This window comes from Lissotriton vulgaris, chromosome 8, assembly GCF_964263255.1.
Source record: "Lissotriton vulgaris chromosome 8, aLisVul1.2, whole genome shotgun sequence".
Lineage (NCBI taxonomy): Eukaryota > Metazoa > Chordata > Amphibia > Caudata > Salamandridae > Lissotriton > Lissotriton vulgaris.
The window spans coordinates 222,800,582-222,821,809 of record NC_141696.1 but is presented as its reverse complement, the minus strand read 5'-3'; the positions used below and the strand labels follow the sequence as shown (position 1 = coordinate 222,821,809).

Below are 21,228 nucleotides of genomic sequence, written 5' to 3'. Positions count from 1 at the left end.
TCGAATTTCTCTCTGCTCCTGCAAAGTGTGATCAAGGTGTTGAGAAAAGACGCAAGGAAAGCTCTTCACCCCATCTTGGACCTGCACTTCGTAAAATAAAAACTGGATACATTAAGAATAGGGTCCGTGACACAAACATTTAATAAAGATATCATAAGTGAATCCAGATTTAATTTAAAGTTCTGGAAAATAACCCTCATATTTTTTTTAGATCAAAGTGTTCAATCAATTGATCAGTGAAGGGATCAGCTTGGTTAAATAGCATGCAGTACGGATTCTTGTAAGGAATTGTTTTCTGAAGAACATATTAGAATTAGATTTCAATTAAGAGTATCTTACAATGCAATTTTCTGAACTCTTTGACCTTTACTTATCATTATTGTCGGGACATGCATGTACACAAATTTGAACATGAAAAGGTAAGATGTGTTTAATGCAAATCATTAATTTTCAATTAAAAGTGTATTACTGTTTTCAAAATTATGATTAAGTATGGAAGGCCGTAGTATAAATAATAAGTGATGTTATGTTCATGTATCATACTATTTTCAATGACTGCATGATTTTAATACAAGTTTAACTGATAGCATATGAGCCATTTCAAATGAATGTATTTTTCTGCAGTACTCCTGTCTTTGTTCAACAGGAATGTCAGACCTGGGTATATGTGTCTGTAATATAAGTCGTCCTGTCACAACCACTGTTCAACTGAAAAATAGACCATTTATTATTCGACAAGATTTTTTTATGAAGATAGCTCTAGGTGCATTTCAATATTTCTCCTAATTCTTCCTTTTGATGTCTGTCTTTCTCACAAGCAGGAACAACCTTCAGGGTAACAGGTACCTGAATATTTAATAGCGTTCTCTTTCATCGCCATTACCTTATTTTGATTGATGAGATGTATGAATCCTCTGGTTTGATACATCTGCCATCTCACTCGTAATTTGATCCCCGTCCCCCTGTTCTTTTATAGACCAGCATGCCTAGGGCTGTCATTTTGTCATTCACAAGAGATCACCCAAGAATGCAAGAGCTGTCCAGGTGCTTGCTTATTTCAAACGAGCAAGTTTGCAAATTATATTTAAATTGACAAATTGTAGTATATTGCAAATGCTTTAAAGCAGATACATTGTGTTGGCACAGACAAACGCACAGCCCTAACCATGTCTTAGCCTACTTGTATATTTTTACTTTTTTTGTAGCATTTTGAACTTTCACAAGTTTTTGATATTGTATGTTTATCATTATTAAAATGTTAAATCATTACTGTCCTATTTGTAAATGTCGTGTTAGTCATAAAAAGGCCTCGTTTCTACGCAGTAGGTAACCCAAAGCAGGGTGCTAAGGGGTCAAAATAACTCTAGGAAACTAACTCATCATTACCAGGCATGGGTCGTGAAAGATTCAGTAAATTTCCGTATTTGGATACAGATTTTCGAAAAGATTATTTTTCCGCAACGGACTTTCCCTTTCAGCTGGCTTTTTTTTCCAATTTAATGTTAAATATACACTTGCACCACAGGGTGTGACACAAGTCATTTTAAGTGAAATGTAATTGACATACTTGATTTCAGTAACTCTGGACAAAACATTAGTTTGAGACAATCAAGTCTTCTGTTTGCACTGCAGTTAGTAGTGAGATTCAATGCGTTTGACTACAAATGTGTGTACTAATGAGCAGGGTTTATTGACAGATTGTCTAGGACAAATACAATAGACTAAGGGCCAAATCTAGAGTTTGGTGGATGCAGGACATCCACCAAAAAATGTTGGAGGTCTCTCCAACCGTGTTACATGTTCAATGGTGTAAAAATGTGACGGACAAGACATCTGCCACTTTTTGCCGGATATCCAGGTCTGCTCATTTCTAAGGCCCTATTGACATATAGACTGAGCTGAAATAAGCCACTAATCCATGTAGTTAAACTTCTTAGAACAACAACTTCACCGTATTTTTGGGAAACCAGTATTGCATCAGCTATTTGGGATACTCTTCATAAAGCGTATGGGATATCGAACGCCTCTTCTCATAGAGCAAACACTCTGATATAGACAACTACTGGACTCCCACATTTTCAACCAGTACATGTATCTGAATTTTGTCAACCACTGCTTTGCATTTACCTGTGCTTCGGCGCTACCTCGGTTGCATGTAGTACACCATAATGAAACAATGTAATGGAAACTTACCCTTGTCTTACTCCAGGATATGGAGATATTCATCATCCTTTCTAAAGGATACTGTTCGGGATCCCGGATGTCATGCTCTATTTCAAAGCCACACAATTGCGGCACCTGGTCGAATGGAGCCGCACTGAATCGGAGAAGCACTGGCTATTCCAGGACCGAGCAGTGGCTGGCACCTCCCTTATGAAAATCCCCTTCCTTAAGAAATCGCAGAGACCACCCAATCTTTACGCTTCACACATCACCCGCACCACATTAACAACATGGGACCACACCAGTAGGAGACACAGTCTGACTACCTTCCCCTCCCCCTTACACCACTTTTATACAATCCTTACTTCTGCCCTGGGGTAGGCAAGACGTCTTGTATACATTGAAGAGCCACAGAATGCCGTGCACAGGGTCACTTATTTGATGTAGAAAGCGTAATCCACTTCACTCAGCTTAGATTCGACTAGGGTCTTCCCGAATCCGAAAGGCTGCGCTATCTGCAGTCGTGACATTGAGCACTACACCCTGACAACAGGTCGCAGGCGCAAAGACATCTTACCCCTTACGAACGGTGGCTTGTCATATGGTCATCAGATAAGTAAGTGATTTCCGACATATATAAAATGCTACTCACTCGATACAGGCGTGTATATAATGTAGGCCGTGCTCGCTGGGAGAGAGACCTCGGCCGCAAACTCAGCAGCCAAGAATGGGAAGGGGTATACTATAGGGCGCAACACATCGCGAGTCATATGGGCCTCACAGAAACAGTAACCAAATTAACATCCTACTGGTATTACAACCCCGACCGGCTACAACAGGCTGATCCCACACACAGTGCTGACTGTTGGAGAGGGTGTGGGAAGAAAGGAACGTTGGTCCATCTCCTATGGAAATGCGAGCTCCAACAACAATATTGACCTCAAATCCTGGACGAAATTGACAAACACCTCAACACAGAACTTCCTAGGTTTCCAGCTTATGTCCTCTTAGGAGTCTCGAACCCTCTCACATATCCCCTAAAGTCCAGAAGAGGGCGACAGATCGTGATAGCATTTGGTACAGCCACTCAAAGTATATTAATACATTGGAGGACTCCTCGGATTCCCACATACACAGGTTGGCTTCAGCTGCTGTGGCACATACTAGGATGGAGAAGATTTCACTCACGTTGGCAGGGAAAGGCTCGACATTTAGCGAGCTCTGGCAGCCATTCCTGACTCTCTTAGCTCAAGAGTTCCGGGAACTAACATGCCCCAGATACCTCCTCCTACAACTTAACTCACTAGACATGATTACCCAGCAGAATCCGCCCTGGCAGCAACACTTTACACCGCGACACGATACCCAATGTGCAGTGGACGGGTAAGCGGTGGGGGGATCTTGAAAGGGGGGCGGGATCGTTATGGTTAATTTTTATGTTCAACCTTCTCTGCTACTGTCTGCGCTAGATTCCCCTGCTTCTGAAATATCTGTACGTTACAGTCTGCTCCCCATACATTTATACTATTATTTGACATTAGGTGGCATCACACAGAGCTGTCTGAGCATCATCTAATGTAGTTCAGTGCTACCAGTCCTGATGTCAATGATTTTAGTTTGTTTTATCTATGTCCACAGATGCCACGATCTAGAGCATTTGCTCTGTTTTTGTGTATCTTTTTTGTAACTTTGTTTTGGTGATGTTTCTCAGTTTGTTTTACTTTGATTGGCGCTTTAGCCCAGATTAAGCCTGATTAAATATAAAGTGAAGGAACTGGAATTTAGTGATAGATCCCCTTAGTAGGCTTGCTTTACATGTTAACAGATTTAGCCTACGTTTCTGAGAGGAGGTGTTGTCAATCTTCTGACTGCAGAATATAGGTCTTATGGTCCTAGTGTCTTGGGAAGGCAGAAGACATGAGATTCTCAACTTTCATATAACTCTTCTCCTGAAAGGCATAAGAAAATAAAGGAATCTCCAAACTGTGTCCTCATCTCTTCCTCCTAGTCCTCCAAGCACAAGGAGAAGTGGAACTACTTGCCAGTATGACATCAAAATGCCTCATTATTATTTAAAAGAACTTCCCAGTTTAGTTCACAAATGTTTTCACTCATCAGATCACAAGCAGTGATTGTTGTTGTCTGCCCCTTTCTATGAATGCCATGGCCTCTTTTCTAAGTTAAATTCAAGCCCCTTTCACCACTGAAAGTCAAGCAAGAAGTTGCAAAGTCAGGACTCCATGGACCCATCTCTCCAGCTTCTAACAACTCTGAGCCTGCTCCACAATTGTTTCAGGCATGCCCTGAGCTCACTATGCCTGCTTTGACCTCACTGAATAGAAACCTTTATAGAATCTATGCTGCAGATTTTTAAGTCTCTGACAGCTCCCTCTGGAGTGCCTTCGCCTCTCCAGCCACAAGTGGTGTGGCTCATTAGCCCCTGCCTGCGCTGTTTCCTCCTGAGTTGTTTATTTCATCCCCCTGCCAAATCATTCTGATAGATACATCTGCCGTGTGGATTCCTCACCTTGTGAATATCCCCCTTGCGCCAGCAACATTCGGAAATTCTTTTGCGTAGCCTCGCGCCGACGTGGATAGGACGTCACAGAGACACGGCTCCGCTCGCGACTCCGCTGACGTCACCGACGCCTATAATAGGCCCACGCAGGCGTGATGACATCAGTTCCCTTTTTTCCGCGTCGTCGACGCTAACGGTTATTGGGAATCTCTGTAGCCTACTGGTACATTGTTGCCGTTTTGTTGCTTAATTCTGCTTCTCTGTATCCTGTCTCTTCGAAGATGTCATCCAAGAAGACTGGCTTCAAGCCCTGCAGGGAGTGCGGTAAAACGATGTCCATTACCGACCCCCATGAAGACTGCATCTGGTGTTTAAGTTCCGACCATGATGTGGAGGATTGTTCTTCATGTCAGAAGATGAATCCGAAGGCCCTGAGGGAGAGAGAAGCCAAACTTCTGGTTGCTAAGGTGAAAGCTGGAAAGGAGAAGTCGTCGAGGTCTCGTTCTCGAAGGGCGAGGTCGAAGTCCAGGGTGAGGTCGAGAAGTTGCTTCTCGAGAGAGGTCGTCTTCGAAGTCGGCGTCGGATCATGTTTCGAAGTCGAAGAAGAAGCACAGGAAGAGGAGACATGAGTCCCGACGTCGGTCTGGTAAGGAGTCGGGCTCGAGGTCGAGGTCACCGAAGAAGGTACGTTCGAAGGTGGTTACCCTCGAAGTCTCTGAGCATGAAGGTGAGGCCTCGCCATCTGAGTCGCGTGGGCGATCTCCATCTCCGGCTCCGAATGCTTCTCCGAATGCTTCTCCGGTTCCGAATCTGTCTCCGGCGCCGTCCCCGGCCCGAGAAGAGGAAGAGGCCCGGGAGGATGTGGATTCCGCGCCTGTCGAAGAGCCGAATCCGATCCCTCTTCCGGACCGGCCTGATGGTTTTCAGCCGCCCTTTCCTGCTCCAGGCCAGGACCCTTCAGCGTTTCTTAACGCAATGTATGGTGTCTTCTCAAGGGCGTGGTACCCCTCTGGTGCACCTTCGGGTCCCATGGGTCCTTTGGCATTCAGCCTGGGAGTTCCTCACTCCTATCCTCCGGCTCCGTTTATGCCTTACATGCCGGCTCCGACGCCGCATTGGCAATTCCCGGCTCCGCCGAAGTCGTCGACGCCGATTCCGGCGTCGCCTGCTCCTGATCATCCTCGAGGGCATTCTTCTGTGCCGTCGGATTCGATACCGGCGCCGGCCCCGAATCCGTCGAAGCCGCAGGTGGATATGGCTGCGAGGCGTGTGAAGGAGAGGTCCAGAAGGGAAGCTCAACGCCTTTTGGAGGAGCAGAGATACATGAACTCACAGTCTGATGTTGAAGAAGGTGAACTAGAGGAGAGCTGTTTTGAGGAATTGGCGGATTCAGGAACTCTTGATTTCTCTCCAGAGTGGGAGTTGCCCTCAGGCTCGGGTGCTCCCTCTAAGGATATCCAGCCTTACCATCTGGTTATGAGGAAGGCTGCTGAACTTCTTCAATTGACTCTGCCTACAGTGGAGTTCAAGTCTAATATCCTCACAGAAGTCTTGCATTCTCCGAATTCTGTGGTTGAGCCTTTACTTCCATTCAATGATGCCTTGACTGATCCTATTATGGAAGTGTGGAAGAAACCTTTGTCGGCTCCTGCGGTTTCGAAGAGTGTTGCGAGGAGGTACAGGGCTGCTCCTGAGGACCCGGCTTTTCTGTCTTCACATCCTTCGCCAGAGAGCCTGGTCATTCAGGCTGCCTGTTCAAAGAAGAGTCTTAGTGCCTTTCCTCAGGTTCCTTGTGAGAAGGAAGCAAAGAAACAGGACCAGGTGGCAAAAAAGACCTTTTCATCGGCTATCATGGCGTTGAAGTCAACTAATGCCACTTGTCTAATGGGAAGGTATGTCCATGCCTTAATGGACTCCTTGCGTATCCTGGCTCCAAAAATTCCTGACGCCAACCGAAAGGATTTTGAGGAGGTGATTTCTGACACTCAGGCGGCAGCCCGCACGGTTATTCAAAGTGGTCTGGACACTGCTGACTCTGTGGCTCGTATTATGGGCACCGCTGTTGCCACTAGGAGGTCAGCCTGGTTGAAGTCATCGGACTTTTTGGCTGATGTTCAGGCGACTCTGCTTGATCTTCCTTTTGATGGCTCAGGTCTCTTTGGGAAGAAGGCGGATGCTGCTCTTGAGAGATTCAAGGATTGCAGAGCAACAGCGAAGTCTTTGGGCCTCCCGATCAAGGGCACTTCTTCCAGCAGAAGGTTCAGGGGCTTTGGTCGCTCCTTTCGGAATTTCCGGCAAGGCCAACAGCAGCAGCAGCAACAGCAGCAGCAGCAGAATTCAGTGTACAGATCGTACAGGGGAAAGCAAAGAGCGCGTCCTCGTGGACGTCTGCCCTCCTCTTCCTTCACCTCTTCCAACCCCCCTGCCGCAGAAAAGCAGCCCTAGATCCGCCATTCATGATCATGTGGGTCCGGTTGGGGGTCGGCTTACCCATTTTCTACAGGATTGGGAATCGGTTACAACAGATCTTTGGGTTCTCAATCTTGTAGAAAATGGGTATGCCCTTCCCTTTCGGGAATTTCCCCCTGTTTACCCTCCTTGTCAAGGTTTTTGCTCCGAGGAACATCTGTCTCTTCTGCAGGAGGAGGTTCTAACTCTGTTATGAAAGGGTGCGATAGAGGTGGTCCCAGAGCAGGAAAGGGGTCAGGGATGCTACTCCCGGTATTTCCTGATCCCCAAAAAGAATGGCAGGCTTCGTCCAATCCTGGATCTCAGGATCTTGAATCTCTATCTGAAGCAGGAGAAATTCAAGATGCTCACCCTTGTTCAGGTTCTTCAAGCGTTGATGGAAGGAGACTGGATGGTGTCGCTCGACTTGCAGGACGCGTATTTCCATATACCCATCCTGAAGTCGCACAGGAAGTATCTCCGTTTCACGGTTGGGTCGCAGCACTACCAGTTTGCGGTCCTTCCGTTTGGTCTTACTACTGCGCCTCGAGTCTTCACCAAGGTGATGGCGGTGGTGGCAGCTCATCTCAGGAGGTCGGGGATACCTGTGTTCCCTTATTTGGACGACTGGCTGATCAAAGCAGAGTCGTCAGAGAAGGTGCTCCATCATCTGCAAGAGACAACTCAGTTGTTGTTCAGGTTGGGTTTTTCGATAAATGTACCCAAGTCTCACCTGGTGCCCTCCCAGCGCAACCTGTTCATAGGTGCCGCACTGGACACTACTGTTTGTCGTGCATTCCCTCCACCTCAAAGGATTCGCGACATACAGGAAATGATTCCTTTGTTTTACCCTGGAGCGGTCGTTCCAGTCCTGAAGGTCCTTTGCCTGCTCGGTCTGATGGCTTCTTGCATTCTCCTGGTCAACCATGCACGCTGGCACATGAGGGCACTCCAGTGGTGTCTCCGCAGGCAGTGGTATCAGCACAATGGAGATCTCGGGGAGTCGGTGAAGATCTCCAGAGAAACTGCAGCGGATCTGTCTTGGTGGAGCGTGGAAGGCAACCTGTCGCAAGGGAAGCCTTTCCATCTACCTCCATCGGTGGCCACGGTGATAACGGATGCATCCACTCTAGGGTGGGGTGCTCATCTGGGGGATCTGGAGGTCAAGGGTCTTTGGTCTCCAGAGGAAAGGTTGCTTCACATCAACCTTCTAGAGTTGCGGGCGATACGTTTGGCGCTCAAGGTCTTCCTCCCTTCCCTTCGCGGTCAGTCGATCCAAGTCCTGACGGACAACATGACCGCGATGTGGTACATCAACAAGCAGGGAGGAGTGGGGTCGCAGTGTCTCTGCAGGGAGGCTCTGCGTCTCTGGTCCTGGGTTCAGGACCACCAGATTTGTCTGATGGCAAATCATCTGGCCGGAGTTCTGAACGTGTGTGCCGACAGTCTCAGCCGGCAGTTCTCTTCCGACCACGAGTGGAGGCTTCATCCGGAGGTGGTTCGTCACGTCTTTCGGACGTGGGGGACTCCTCGGGTGGACCTGTTTGCCACTCGCGAGAATGCTCACTGCCCGTCATTCTGCAGTCTCCAGTATCCGATGCAAGGAGCCTTGGGGGACGCGTTTCAGTTGAGTTGGGGAAATCAACTCCTTTACGCGTTTCTTCCCATACCCTTGATTCCTCGGGTTCTGAGGAAAATTCGCCAAGACCGGGCCCAAGTTATATTGGTCGCCCCGGATTGGCCAAGAAGGGTGTGGTATACAGATCTACTCCACCTCTCCTCTCACACGCCGCTCCGTCTCCCTCTCAGGGCAGACCTCCTCTCTCAGATGGAGGGGCAGGTTCTACACCCCCACCTCCAGACATTGCACCTTCATGCCTGGAGATTGAACGGGGCAACCTGATTTCCTATTCTCTCACACCTGATGTGGTGGATGTCATTTTGTCTGCCAGACGTGACTCCACTAAGACTGTCTATTCTTATAGATGGTCTAGGTTTGTTATTTGGTGTGGTGAGAATGATATTGACCCGTTGAGAGCACATTTATCAGATGTGCTCCGGTTTGCTCTTTCTTTGGCGCAACAGGGGCTGGCGGTTGCCACAGTTAAGGGCTATCTTTCGGCGCTGTCGGCTTTTATTTGTTTGCCCGATCAGCCCTCTCTTTTTAAGTCTCCTGTAGTCTTGAGGTTTTTGAAGGGTCTTGTAAACAAGTTTCCTCCTACTCCTTTTATTGTACCTCAGTGGGACTTGAATCTTGTTCTGACTTTTCTGATGGGCTCTCCCTTTGAGCCTCTTCATAAATGTCCTTTGAGGCTTTTAACCTTTAAGGCAGTTTTCCTAGTTGCAATTACCCCGGCAAGGAGGGTGAGTGAGCTTCAAGCTCTTAGTTCCAAGCCCCCGTTCCTGACTATACATGCTGATCGGATGGTTCTAAGGACCAGGGCTGCTTTTCTTCCTAAGGTGGTGACTCCTTTCCACCTTGGTCAATCCATTACCCTCCCTACCTTTTATCCTCCCCCACACCCTTCCAAGGAGGAGGAGAGGTTGCACCGTCTGGACCCTAAGAGGGCGGTGTCTTTTTATTTGGACAGAACTAAAGACTGTCGCTTGGACGATCAACTCTTCATTGGCTTTGCTGGCTGCAAGAAGAGAAGAGCGGTCCATAAAAGAACTTTATCAAGATGATCGTTTTGTGTATAAAGATCTGCTACTCTTTGGCCGGTAAGGAACCTCCAGAGGGTATTAGGGCTCATTCCACTAGAGCTAAGTCGACTACCTCTGCTTTGGCTAGAGGTGTTCCTGTGGAGGACATTTGTAGGGCGGCAACCTGGTCTTCCCTCCACACTTTCGCGAAGCATTACTGCTTGGATACCGAAGTCAGGAGGGACGGCCACTTTGCGCGCTCTGTCCTTCAGGATTTCCTGGTTTAGAAGAGTGGACACCCTCCTCCGGGAGTGGGGACTGCTGTGGGACTCTATTCACAAGGTGAGGAATCCACACGGCAGATGTATCTATCAGAAGAACAAGTTACTTACCTTCGGTAACGCTTTTTCTGGTAGATACTATATCTGCCTGTGGATTCCTCACTGACCCACCCGCCTCCCCGTTGTCCACTCTTCTATGCCGGAGTTATTGTAATGTAATGTATATTTATTTTGATGTCAAGGAAATGTTTCATTTGCTTTCTTGCACTTGCTTTGCACTGTGTGCTTTGCCTTGATTATTGTGTACTGTGTATACTTTGTATATATCTACTGTCATTGGTCCGTCCGTGTGCCTCGATGGCACGGAAAAAAGGCGGAACTGATGTCATCACGCCGGTGTGGGCCTATTATAGGCATCGGTGACGTCAGCGGAGTCGCGAGCGGAGCCGTGTCTCTGTGACGTCCTATCCACGTCGGCGCGAGGCTACGAAAAAGAATTTCCGAATGTTGCTGGCGCAAGGGGGATATTCACAAGGTGAGGAATCCACAGGCAGATATAGTATCTACCAGAAAAAGCGTTACCGAAGGTAAGTAACTTGTTCGTTGGGTTCTATCATTCCTCGTGGAGACTCTGCTTAAGCTTATATATTCCAGCAATGTAAAACTCCTCTCAGAAAAATTGTGTTGTTATTAAGCATCACATTTGATAGACCCTTCTAGCTGCAGATTCCTTACCTTTTCAATTATCTCCAGACGTTAGACTGGATCCCAATATTCTTTCTCGAGTAGTACCCCTGCACGCCGGTAGGTACTGTAGTTCAGTTCCACGTGGTGGTGGCGCCCACATCGGAAGTGGCGTGTGTTGTGCCACCCCAGCATACTGACAACGGTTATTTTCTTTCCATGTCAGTCACCGCAGACTGGAGAAGAGCTATTCCTTAGTCCATTTTTCACTAAATCTTTACGACATTTTGTTGAGTCTTTTTGAGGTTTTCCTCCTGGTGAGGCAGGGTTGTCCTCTTGGAAGGCAGGATTCAAGCCCTGCTGTGCCTGTCATGGCTCGATGTCGGTGACGGACCCACATCGTGTATGCCTTTGGTGCGCCGAATGAGACCACCATTCGTAGGCCTGCTCCGATTGCTGCACCATAAACCTAAGGGCCTTAAGGGACCCATCCCTCAAGCTCCTGGTGGCTCGACGTCTCAACAATCCAGATCATGGTTTAGAGGAAGGTCCCGATAGGGTTCGCAGAGTCCGAGATCCGCAATGCACTCAGAGTCGTCGGGCCATTGGGTAAGTCCACCCCAAGAAGAAGCAGTTGTAGAGATCTTCGACTTTGCCTCGTCCGACTAGACGAGGAAGCGTCGACATTCGAGGTCTGGCTCGGCAGTAGTACCAGCGCCTGGGCCATCTCCATGCCTCCCCTCGTTTCTGGGAGCCGGAGCAACCTCCACCGAATTAAGAGATTTTTTGGTTCCATCATATGGATGAGGATCGTCATTGGTCATACCACTTTGACCTTCCTCCACGCCTATGCAGATGACCCCATCACCACTGGCTTCTTCCCCTTTCTGATACTTGACTTCAGCACAGAGCCGACTGGAGCTATGTCTTCCAGGCCTGAGCCTGAGACTTACTCCTATGGGCTAGGACTTGGGGAGGAGTGGGAGGAGTCAATGGACCCTGAAGAATACTAGCCTTCTAATGCAAACATGGTCTGTTGTGAGGATTTGGCAAACGCCAGCAGACTGGATACCTATCCAGATACTGGCATGTTTTCTCTCACTACCATGGATACGGAGGAGAGAGTGTAATTTGCAGTGGTGGTGAGGAGGGCGGCAGGGGTCCTGAACATTAACTTGCCCTTGATGGCCATCAAGACAAATGCCTTGACAGAAGTGCTTCAACCAGGAGTGCCCCCCCCCCCTTAGAACCACTTTTCCCATTTAATTAAGTTTTTATTGACGTCGTACTTGGGGCTTAGTCCAAGCCCAACAAAGGGGCTCCTGTGAACTTGACGATTACCCACCGCCTCACCCCAAGGGACCCCAACAGCCTCACACAACACTGTACCCCAGAGAGTTTGGTGGTCCAAGCCTCCACTTCCCACATAAATGCGGGTGCAGTCCCAACCACACCACCAGATTGGGAACCCGAGAGACTGGAGAACATAGGCAAGCAGATGTTTTCTTCCACCGGCCTGGCACTGGGGTTTGTGAACACTGCTTGCCTTATGGGCCGCTATTCCGTCTCTGTGGGATACGGTTGCGCGGGTGCTGCCAATAGACCTGGAGGAGGCCCAGGCGATTCTCTCCCAGGCCTATGGTGACAGAAGAGACACAGCTAAGTTCACCATTCGATGTGGACTGGACACCACCGACTTACTCGGCAGAGCAGTTTCATCGACAGTGACTTTGCGGCGCCATGCCTGGTTGAGGATGACTGTCTTTTCTGGGGATGTCCAAACATCGCTTTTCATGCCAGCTCCTCCTGCTACTATTCTTCTGTCAAGCTCGCCCACAGTCCCCTACACTCTGCTGCCTATCTACCTACTGCCCTCGGTTTGGGCCTCCTCTGCTTGTTTGTTGCTCTGTTTTGCTTTTTCTGCTCGTTTTTCTGCCCTCTGTTCTGCCTTTTTCTGCTCGTTTCTTTCCGCTGTTTCCTCCAGACCTGGCTTTTTCCCGAAAACCTCACACCCCAGCGCCCAGATGCCCTCAGGGGTGACAGTGCTGTGCTGAACAAATGCTGATTGATTGATGGCACCTGTCTCTTCGGAGATGAGGCGGATTCATCGCTGGAGCGCTTTAAGGACAGCAGGGCTATGGCTAGGTTCTTGGGCATTTCCATGGCCCTTCATCATCTCCAATCTACTTCTCGCTGCATCCATGGGCACTGAATAGGTTCCAGCCACGTCTGTACCCTCTGAGCCACCACAGCGCACAAGCTTCCCAGCCTCTCCGTCTATTCGAGGACACTGTGCCCACAGACCAGGTCGGGCAGCCAGAGGTCGGGTCAGTAATCCCCCATATAGTCTGCCCTCTTACCATCATCCAGAAAAGGGGGTGGTGATGAACAGAGTGTCTGAATTAAGCAGACCACTCTTACCCAGTCCAAAGATCAGGGCTTGATCCATCACCGTTTTTTAGCTCACTGCACCATCCCAGCTCAGAACCTGGCTACATGCAAATTAGTCTGTTCCTGTCCCAGTGCATGATGGGAACAGGGCAAACCAAACTACCAAGCCAATTCTTATACTGGGAAGGGAGGCAGGCCTTCACCCGGGCCCCAGCAGCAGCACGCCCCTGGTAGGACTCCCTGGACCCCTGAAGGACTTTGCTGGACTGTTGGCTGCTCTGGGAACTTGGGGGCCCTGGATTCCTTCACGAAGCGCCTGGAAGCGCTTGTTCTTTGCCCAAGCCCTGGGGAGCGCTGTATCTGGCCATTAGCGCTTGGGTCCTCGGAAGCTTGTTTCCGGTCCAGGGAAGACATGGCTTGGCAGTTCGGGCTGGACTGTTCCCATGAGGCACAGGGTCAGACTGATTTGCATATAGCCATGTCTGAACTGGGGTGGCAGAGTGGGCTAAAGAACGGTGATGGATTAAACCCAGATCTTTTGACTGGGTGTGAGTGTTTGATTGATTCAGATGCTCCGTCCATCACCACCCCCTTTTGTACCGCTTTTGGCCGCCATAAGTGTGGCAGGGTATACTCAGACGCGAGTCCCTTGCTCACTTTGTGTATGTATGTAAATGTATTTGAGCTTATATAGCGCACAGCTACCCACAAAGGGTTTCCCGGCGCTTGCTTAGGGAACCCGTCCTGGTATTCCCCTGTGAGATAACCCCGGCAGGGTATCCACAATGTGAAAGCCAGGCATCCCGCCGCGAGGGGCCGGTGTGGAGATTAAGCAAGCTATTGCCCAGAGTCGCAGAGTGTGAACCCGTGAGTTGAGAAGGCACCGGAGCGAGAATTATCAAGTCCGTGGAATTTTTGAGCCCAAGACCCGCCGAGGCGGGGAATTGAACCCTGGTCCAGGGCCGATCTCAACTTCCAGGTCTGCCGCCTCTAACCCCTGAGCCACACTTCTCCACTTTGCCACTGGATTCAAGCAAGCCGGGCTGAAGACGGCTGGAATGCCATAAACCGGTCCTCGTAAGCTTGTTTCCGGTCCAGGGAAGACATGGCTTGGCAGTTCGGGCTGGACTGTTCCCATGAGGCACAGGGTCAGACTGATTTGCATATAGCCATGTCTGAACTGGGGTGGCAGAGTGGGCTAAAGAACGGTGATGGATTAAACCCAGATCTTTTGACTGGGTGTGAGTGTTTGATTGATTCAAAAGCTCCGTCCATCACCACCCCCTTTTGTACCGCATTAGCGCTTGGGAGCGCTGATTTATTGCCCTTCTAGCGCTTTGGAACGCTTTATTTCCTACTAGCGCTGAGGAAGCGCTTTATGTCCACAGCCGGTGCCCACCCGGCGTTTGCCCCGTTTTTTATTGCTGATTTTTGGGCCCCGAAGTGAGTGCCCACCTCGCTGCATATTTAAAATTACGGAGCTCACCGCTGCTGGCCCGGGACCCCGCGTGACATCCTCCCCGGGCCGCGCCGTGATTGGCTGCCGGCCCGAGGAGATCTAAAAGTCCCGCCCCCGCCTCTGAGCAGGACGGAGGCAGGAAGTGGTGCGAGCGTTGCGGGGCTCCAGTGACCAGGAGGGAGCCCGGGATACTGATTTGCCTAGAAGCCACGAAGGCTCCACATCGAGTCCCTGTCCAGAGATGGGCACCCGGGTGAAGAGCGAAGCGGGCGCCATGTGAAGACGGGGCTCCCATGAGGTGGGAGAGCCCCGTCAAGCGCTACCGCCGCCCGAAGAAGAGACAGCCTTCCCCCGCCGAAGAGCTGGTAAGTTAAGATTGCTGGGGCGGGGGGAAGGCCTCACGAGTCACAGGGGCCGCAGTGGCAGCATCCGAGCGGCCCCGTTTGGCAGCGGGCTGCTCCCCTGTGACCGCAGCATTGCTTTCCTTGTCTTCAAGTTCCCCAGAGAGGGACTCCAGCATTTGGGGTCCGGGTGTTCAGAGCCCACGAGGCTTCCCGCCAGCATTAGTGTTTCTGGTGCCCAGAGGCTCTGGGGGCATTGTTCGTATTTCGAGTCCCCCGAGGGGGCTCCAACGATGGCTTTGTGGTATGATTGAGCCCACGAGGCTCCCGGAGGCATTATTGTATTTTTAGCCACGAGTGCCCCAGGGGCCACATGCTGATTTTCGGAGCCTAGAGGGCTCCAATGAGGGGGCAGTTATTTCTACGGAGCCAGAGTGCTCCCATGCACACCATTATTTCCAGAGCCAGATGGCTCCCAAGTGTGGCACATGTTGTTTCAGGGCTACTGAGAGCCCATGCCCCACTTAAATGATTCCCAGCTGCCTAGCAAGTAGTGGGCAGCTTCACCGTTTAGGTTTCTTCCTTTAAGGGACATGCTTTGGACTTAGGAGTGAGTCGCACTCCTTCATCCCTACCCTGGCCTTCCCCAGCTGCAGCGTTTAGGCCCTGTTCTGTTCCTGTCTCCAGCTGCCCAGCAAGCAGTGGGCAGCTGCTACGTTTAGGTTTTGGCGCAGTGGCGCAACCTGGACCCTGGACTTTGATGTAAGTTCTGTGCTAATGTGATTTCTGCGAATTGTTCTTTGCTGCACCTCTGAATGTGTTTTTAATGCGTCATGTGCCTTGTTCTTACACCTCTGAATGTGTTGTTTATGCATCATGTGTTCTCCTCTCCTGCACCTCTGAATGTGTTTTGATGTGTCATGTGCCTTGTTCCTTACACCTCTGAATGTGTGTTTATGCATCGTGTTCTCCTGTGCTGCACCTCTGAATGTGTTGTAGATGCATCATGTGCCTTGTTCCTTGCACCTCTGAATGTGTTGTAGATGCACCATGTGCCTTGTTCCTTACACCTCTGAATGTGTGTTTATGCATCATGTGTTTCTCCTGCACCTCTGAATGTGTTTTGATGCGTCATGTGCCTTGTTCCTTACACCGCTGAATGTATGTTTATACATCATGTGTCTTTCCTACACCTCTGAATGTTCTATGCATCATGTGTGAAGCTTCTGATTGTTAAATGTTCTAAGTGCTACTTCTACTATGTGCATATTCCTGACTGCGGTGCCTGTGGCCCTGTCCTGTACATAATCCCCTGTAAATTCTGCCCGTGCCTGTTGGCACATTGTAAAGTGTGTGTTCCTATCTAATGTGTTTTTCAATACAAAGGCTATTTTTACATATACCTTGTGTGGAGTTCCTTTTGTGGGGGGCCTTGGATGTTGTTGCTGGTGGGTGCGTGTGCAAATGCTTTACACATCGCCTCCGAGATAAGCCTGACTGCTCGTGCCAAGCTACCAAGAGGGTGAGCAGGAGTTGTCTTGGCGGGTGACTTCCTTACCCTACCTTAGGAATGGTGGTTTCTGCCTGGCTTTGGCGCAAGCCCTAGCCAACCAGAAATCCCATTTCTAACAGGTAGGAAAAGCATACATTTTGAGAACAAGTACTTACCTTCTGTAACAGTTTTTCTAATGTGCATATCTTAGCCCAACTGATTCAGTTTCACCCACTCTTCTCAACCTAGAGTGCTAATTGTTGAGTCTTTCATACATTGTTTTCCAAATTGGATTTACAACTTAGATCTCTCAATCCTCCCTGCATCTGTGGAGTGAGGAATTAACGGGCGAGAGAGACATCAGATGGGGGCCTTTTGTCACATTTGGGGACACCCTTCCAGCTCCATGAGCAGATTCAATCTGACACAATCCAGTTTTAAAAACCTGGAGCTCATGGTAGCACATTAATCCCTATTAATCTCTCTTTGTCGGACTGCTCAAACCCATTTTTTGTCTTGAAATTTAGAAGAAGGTGGTGAGGGCAATTCTTGTTCCTCTGTACTGTGTTGCATCCAAAGTGTTTTGTTCTCTGCAGACCTTATCGTGTCTGACAAGATATCTTCATATTTTTATTGTTAAATGAATTCAAGGTGTTTGGCCTTTTTCCCTCAGATATTTATTGTTGCTTAGAAAACTCCAAACTAAAGATATTTGTTTTCTAACACATAGCGTATTCATCATATACACACTTGAAGACTAAACTTTTGAAACAGCAAACTATCACACCTACATTTCTTTTTGTTTTTACATACAGATTTACATTCACTGAAGATATACATTGTCCCTTATTTAAGTAATTCTTGTGTTAAAAGCTAAATTATCAAAAATAAAAAAATCAAGCTTTCTCGTCCACTAAGATGAAATAAATGCTGTAATACTTACAGCTCCAACCACTAGACAGGACTAACAATTTCTGACCGAAAACCCCACTTGATAGCCATAGTATCCATCAAACACACCCCTGCACTTATTTCTTCTTTAACAAAAATATTATTAATTCTTAAGAGACTCACTGGTTTCGCGCAATGGTCTATGGAACAGACTCGACTCCCTCATATCACAACTACATTTCATGTATTGGTAAAAAATACTTACACATTATTGTTTCAATATTTTACTTTTCACTGTTTGAATTTAAAAAGTTGTACTAGATAGCTCACATAGCTTATCTATACATATCTAAAAGCTACTAAGGAATGTTACATTCCCTTCAAGTAAGTGGTGCCAGACTCCCCATACACCGATCATGAGAGGAAGTCTATTGACTTTGAGAACATGGACTAATGCAAATATTTTTTTTCTTCCATGGCACTTCCTATTCAAAGTACAGGGAATCACTGCTCAGGGAGATAGTGATTTGATGAAATAAGGTTTGAAATATTGATCTTCTGGATTGTACACCAATTCATTAACCACTAAATTAAACCACTTCTCTAACACATAACTGCTCACAAATGTCTGTCTTGTAGAGTATTGCATTGTTATTTGTGGTATGAAATAGGAGATGTGCTATCAATTTCTTGTCACAATGTTTTCATGCATTCTAATGATTTACCATTCTGCAGCTGTGAAATCCCAGTGTTCTCATAACATTGTTGGTATTGTGTATCCATCAATTACTACTTTTCTGGATCAATACTTACTCCGGTGAGAATGATAGTAGTTCTGGAGGTATTGTACCAGCTGTTGTAGACTAGACTCTTTCCTGTGGACCATCGCTAATTTTTTAATTCCTGTGAATTAAAGCATGTATTTATTTACTCACCATGTTATTGCACTACATTTAGATAAACAAATGTAATGTGTCGTAAGATAGATTATATATCAGCAACTTCTGTATCTTTTCATTTCAGATCAAAGAAAATGATAGTTTTAATGGTGTTAATCCTGAAGCAAGATTTAGAAGCTCTCCATTTGAAGATCCATCCTTTAACTTGCTTCCTGCATCGCGGAATGAGGCTTCTCTGCGCTGCTCACCTGTTCCGCTTTCTAAAGAGTTGGAGCTATCTGCATTTACTTTAACAACACAAAACAATGTCAAGACATTGAATGCTACAGGTGTTGTGCCAACAAAGCCGCTTACTGTAAATCACAGTAGATCACAGGAAAATATACACATCTTTCAGAACCCATTTGTTGGCGAAACAAACTTTGAAGTTGGTTGCGCAAACCCTTTTGCAGGATCTGTGTGTTCTGGAAACCCATTTAAAACCCAGGATTTCAAAGTAGCTACTGAACCATCTATAGATGTAGCCATATCTGATAAACTCCTTATCTCTACAATACCTCCGGCTTCAAAGGACCCACCTAAGGACTCATTTAATTTGCTAAACAAAACATCTGTGTTTGAAAGTACAAAACCAAAAGGATGGGTAACATTTGACGATGAGGATATCAATTCCAATATAAAAACCACTGTCAACAATGCTGATAAGTTCAGTAAACTTTTTCCCACAAAGCTAGAGGGGTCAACAGAATTCTCAAACATGCACATCAATGTGTTTCCTGAATCAGACTTTAGCTTTGGCAATGACTGGAACAGAAGTTTCGCCTCTAAGACATTGCCAACCCGAAGGCCTCCTGCACCTCCTCCCATTCCATCAAGATCAACAACCAGCGCTAGGTTCCCTACAAAGTCTTCCAATTCATTTGGACCCAAATGTTCACCTACACAAGAGTTTACTGATAGATAGAATGGAAAAGGAAACCCACACAAATGTTTGAAGGTGTGTCACTTTTGAAAGAATGGCTAGGCATTGGAATTATACTGTGTGCGATGCTTTCTAATCGTCAAATGCACTGATCCTTATGATGTTTCATGCACAAGCAAATTCATTATATTTATTAACAAACTATAAAATGTGTATATATCTTGGTCAGAAATATTCATCCAGAAGATGTCCAAAGTTATTGAAATACAAACATATATTTATCTTGAATTAAAATAGATTAAAATAAGGGATCCTAAATTATTACACTGTTAAATATTTTCTTTCTGGGGGTGGGATTTTAAACACAAGCAAGGTATAACGAAACGTTGAGTAAGTATGTATTTTCTAGGTAAATGTCAGAGTATTTAAAGTGATATTTACAAACTATTTTACAGGGTTTTACAGACAAATGTTAGCAGAAAAGGACTTGTTGGCTGAGATAGTGACCTTCTACCACGCTTTTTCATACAAACCCTGCATTTATATTAGATATATAAAATATCAAAGTGTGTGTAAGTACACACACTGAGAGTTGTAAACTATTCTTAACAGCTTCTCAGCCACACCTATCCCTCTTTGATAATTCTTTTAGAAAGGGAGGTTACCAAAGCTCTATTTATTTATTTAAGGACAACGTGCAAAAAAGTGATATCTCAGCCTTAAAAACATTTGGGAAAAATGTAATGAAACTGCATGAACCATAAGGGTGTGATCTCTTTTTGTTTATGCCACAGAAGGGCAAGCGTCCTACATCCGTTTCCTTTTTCTGTTGATGACCAAGGGTCCTCTCAGTGAGACTGTCAGTTTTTTCCGTTTTGCAAGTTTACCATTTACTGTGTTGTGCTGTACTTATGTATATCTTCGTTTTGCGTCTTCATCAGATTTTTGCATTTTTCAAGAGACTCATTTAAAAGGCATCTAGTTACCCCCTTATATGTTGAGTTTGTAATGCTCTCTATCCACATAAGATAAGAGACTGTGCTATCTTTTTATGGAAGCCAAGCATGAAGACATCACTTCCCCAAAAATGCCTTGCCTGTGGAAGCCTTCTTCCTTTTCACTCAAACATTTTAGTTCAGACTTCAGACAGGTACATCTTTTTTGTCTTTGTCCTTCTTAGGGTTTCAGAAAGTTTACTATATCCAAGAAAAAAAGAAATAACAAAGGACTTGAAAAATTCCTCATTTAAGAACCTTAAATGGAGAAGTTGCCCCTTATGTCTTTGCCTTTAAAAGTCCATTGTTCACAAGCATGGCAGATATGACTTTTAAGACTTTAAAAATTAATTCTGCATTAATAAGAATTAAGAGATCAGTCCCCAAATTACCAAAGAAGAATTTGGAAAAGCATCTCTCCCATCAAAGATTTTGCAATTGTATCGACCGTAAGCAGCAGGTTCAATGAAGCTTGACCATTGCACTACTTTGAGGCATCTAATTGTTGGTAACATCCTTCTCATTAAAGATCTGAGCTTCAGAGTGGCATTGATCGAAAGCAGATACACAACAATTAAAAAAAATTAAACCATTCCTTTCAATAATATAGATTTTATACTTCAAAGATCTTTCGATTGGCGAGGTTATCACTTTCAACTTTAAAATGTCAAATGTTGGCAGTGACCAATTGCTTTCCACAAACAATCTGCCTAAAATCTTCTTTTTTTTTTTTTTTTTTTAATTGATAGTTAGTGGTATACCCGAAGTCAGTCTGCTGCGGATGCATCAAAGAAGGATGAATTTCTTTTGCATAAAATGTCAGTCTTAGCAATGTGGAGGTGACTTCTGATGATCAAATGTATTTCTCTTGAGTCTGATCCAGAGAAGTCCCAACAGGTGTGGGCTACTGGGGTCTTTGGTATATGTAATCCAAATTTCAGTATCTTAGGTGCATGGCGATAAGGAGTTGTGGAGAAGCATCATTAGAAAAGCAGGATTTTTTTCATGGTGACCATAGTTTTTTATAACGGCATTGACCAGTATCTGTGCAACCAGAAGATGTAATGAAATTCACTGAATGAAAGTGACGAAGAAATTCAT

General features: G+C 46.6%; 1 protein-coding gene across 4 annotated transcripts in view; it reads left to right on the top strand.

Moving 5' to 3' along the window:
• The window catches only part of SYNJ1 (synaptojanin 1), a 668,969-nt gene extending 649,605 nt beyond the window's left edge, over positions 1-19,364 (top strand). For 3 of the 4 annotated variants that reach the window (XM_086933999.1, XM_086933998.1, XM_086933997.1), the window contains one exon: positions 18,335-19,364. In XM_086933999.1, coding sequence (XP_086790125.1) covers positions 18,335-19,174 — 840 coding nt within the window. In that variant the 3' untranslated portion in view covers positions 19,175-19,364. Of the gene's footprint in view, positions 1-818; positions 843-18,334 lie in introns of all 4 variants that reach the window. The other variant, XM_086934000.1, reaches the window with a different exon arrangement.
• The last annotated feature ends 1,864 nt before the right edge of the window (positions 19,365-21,228 follow it).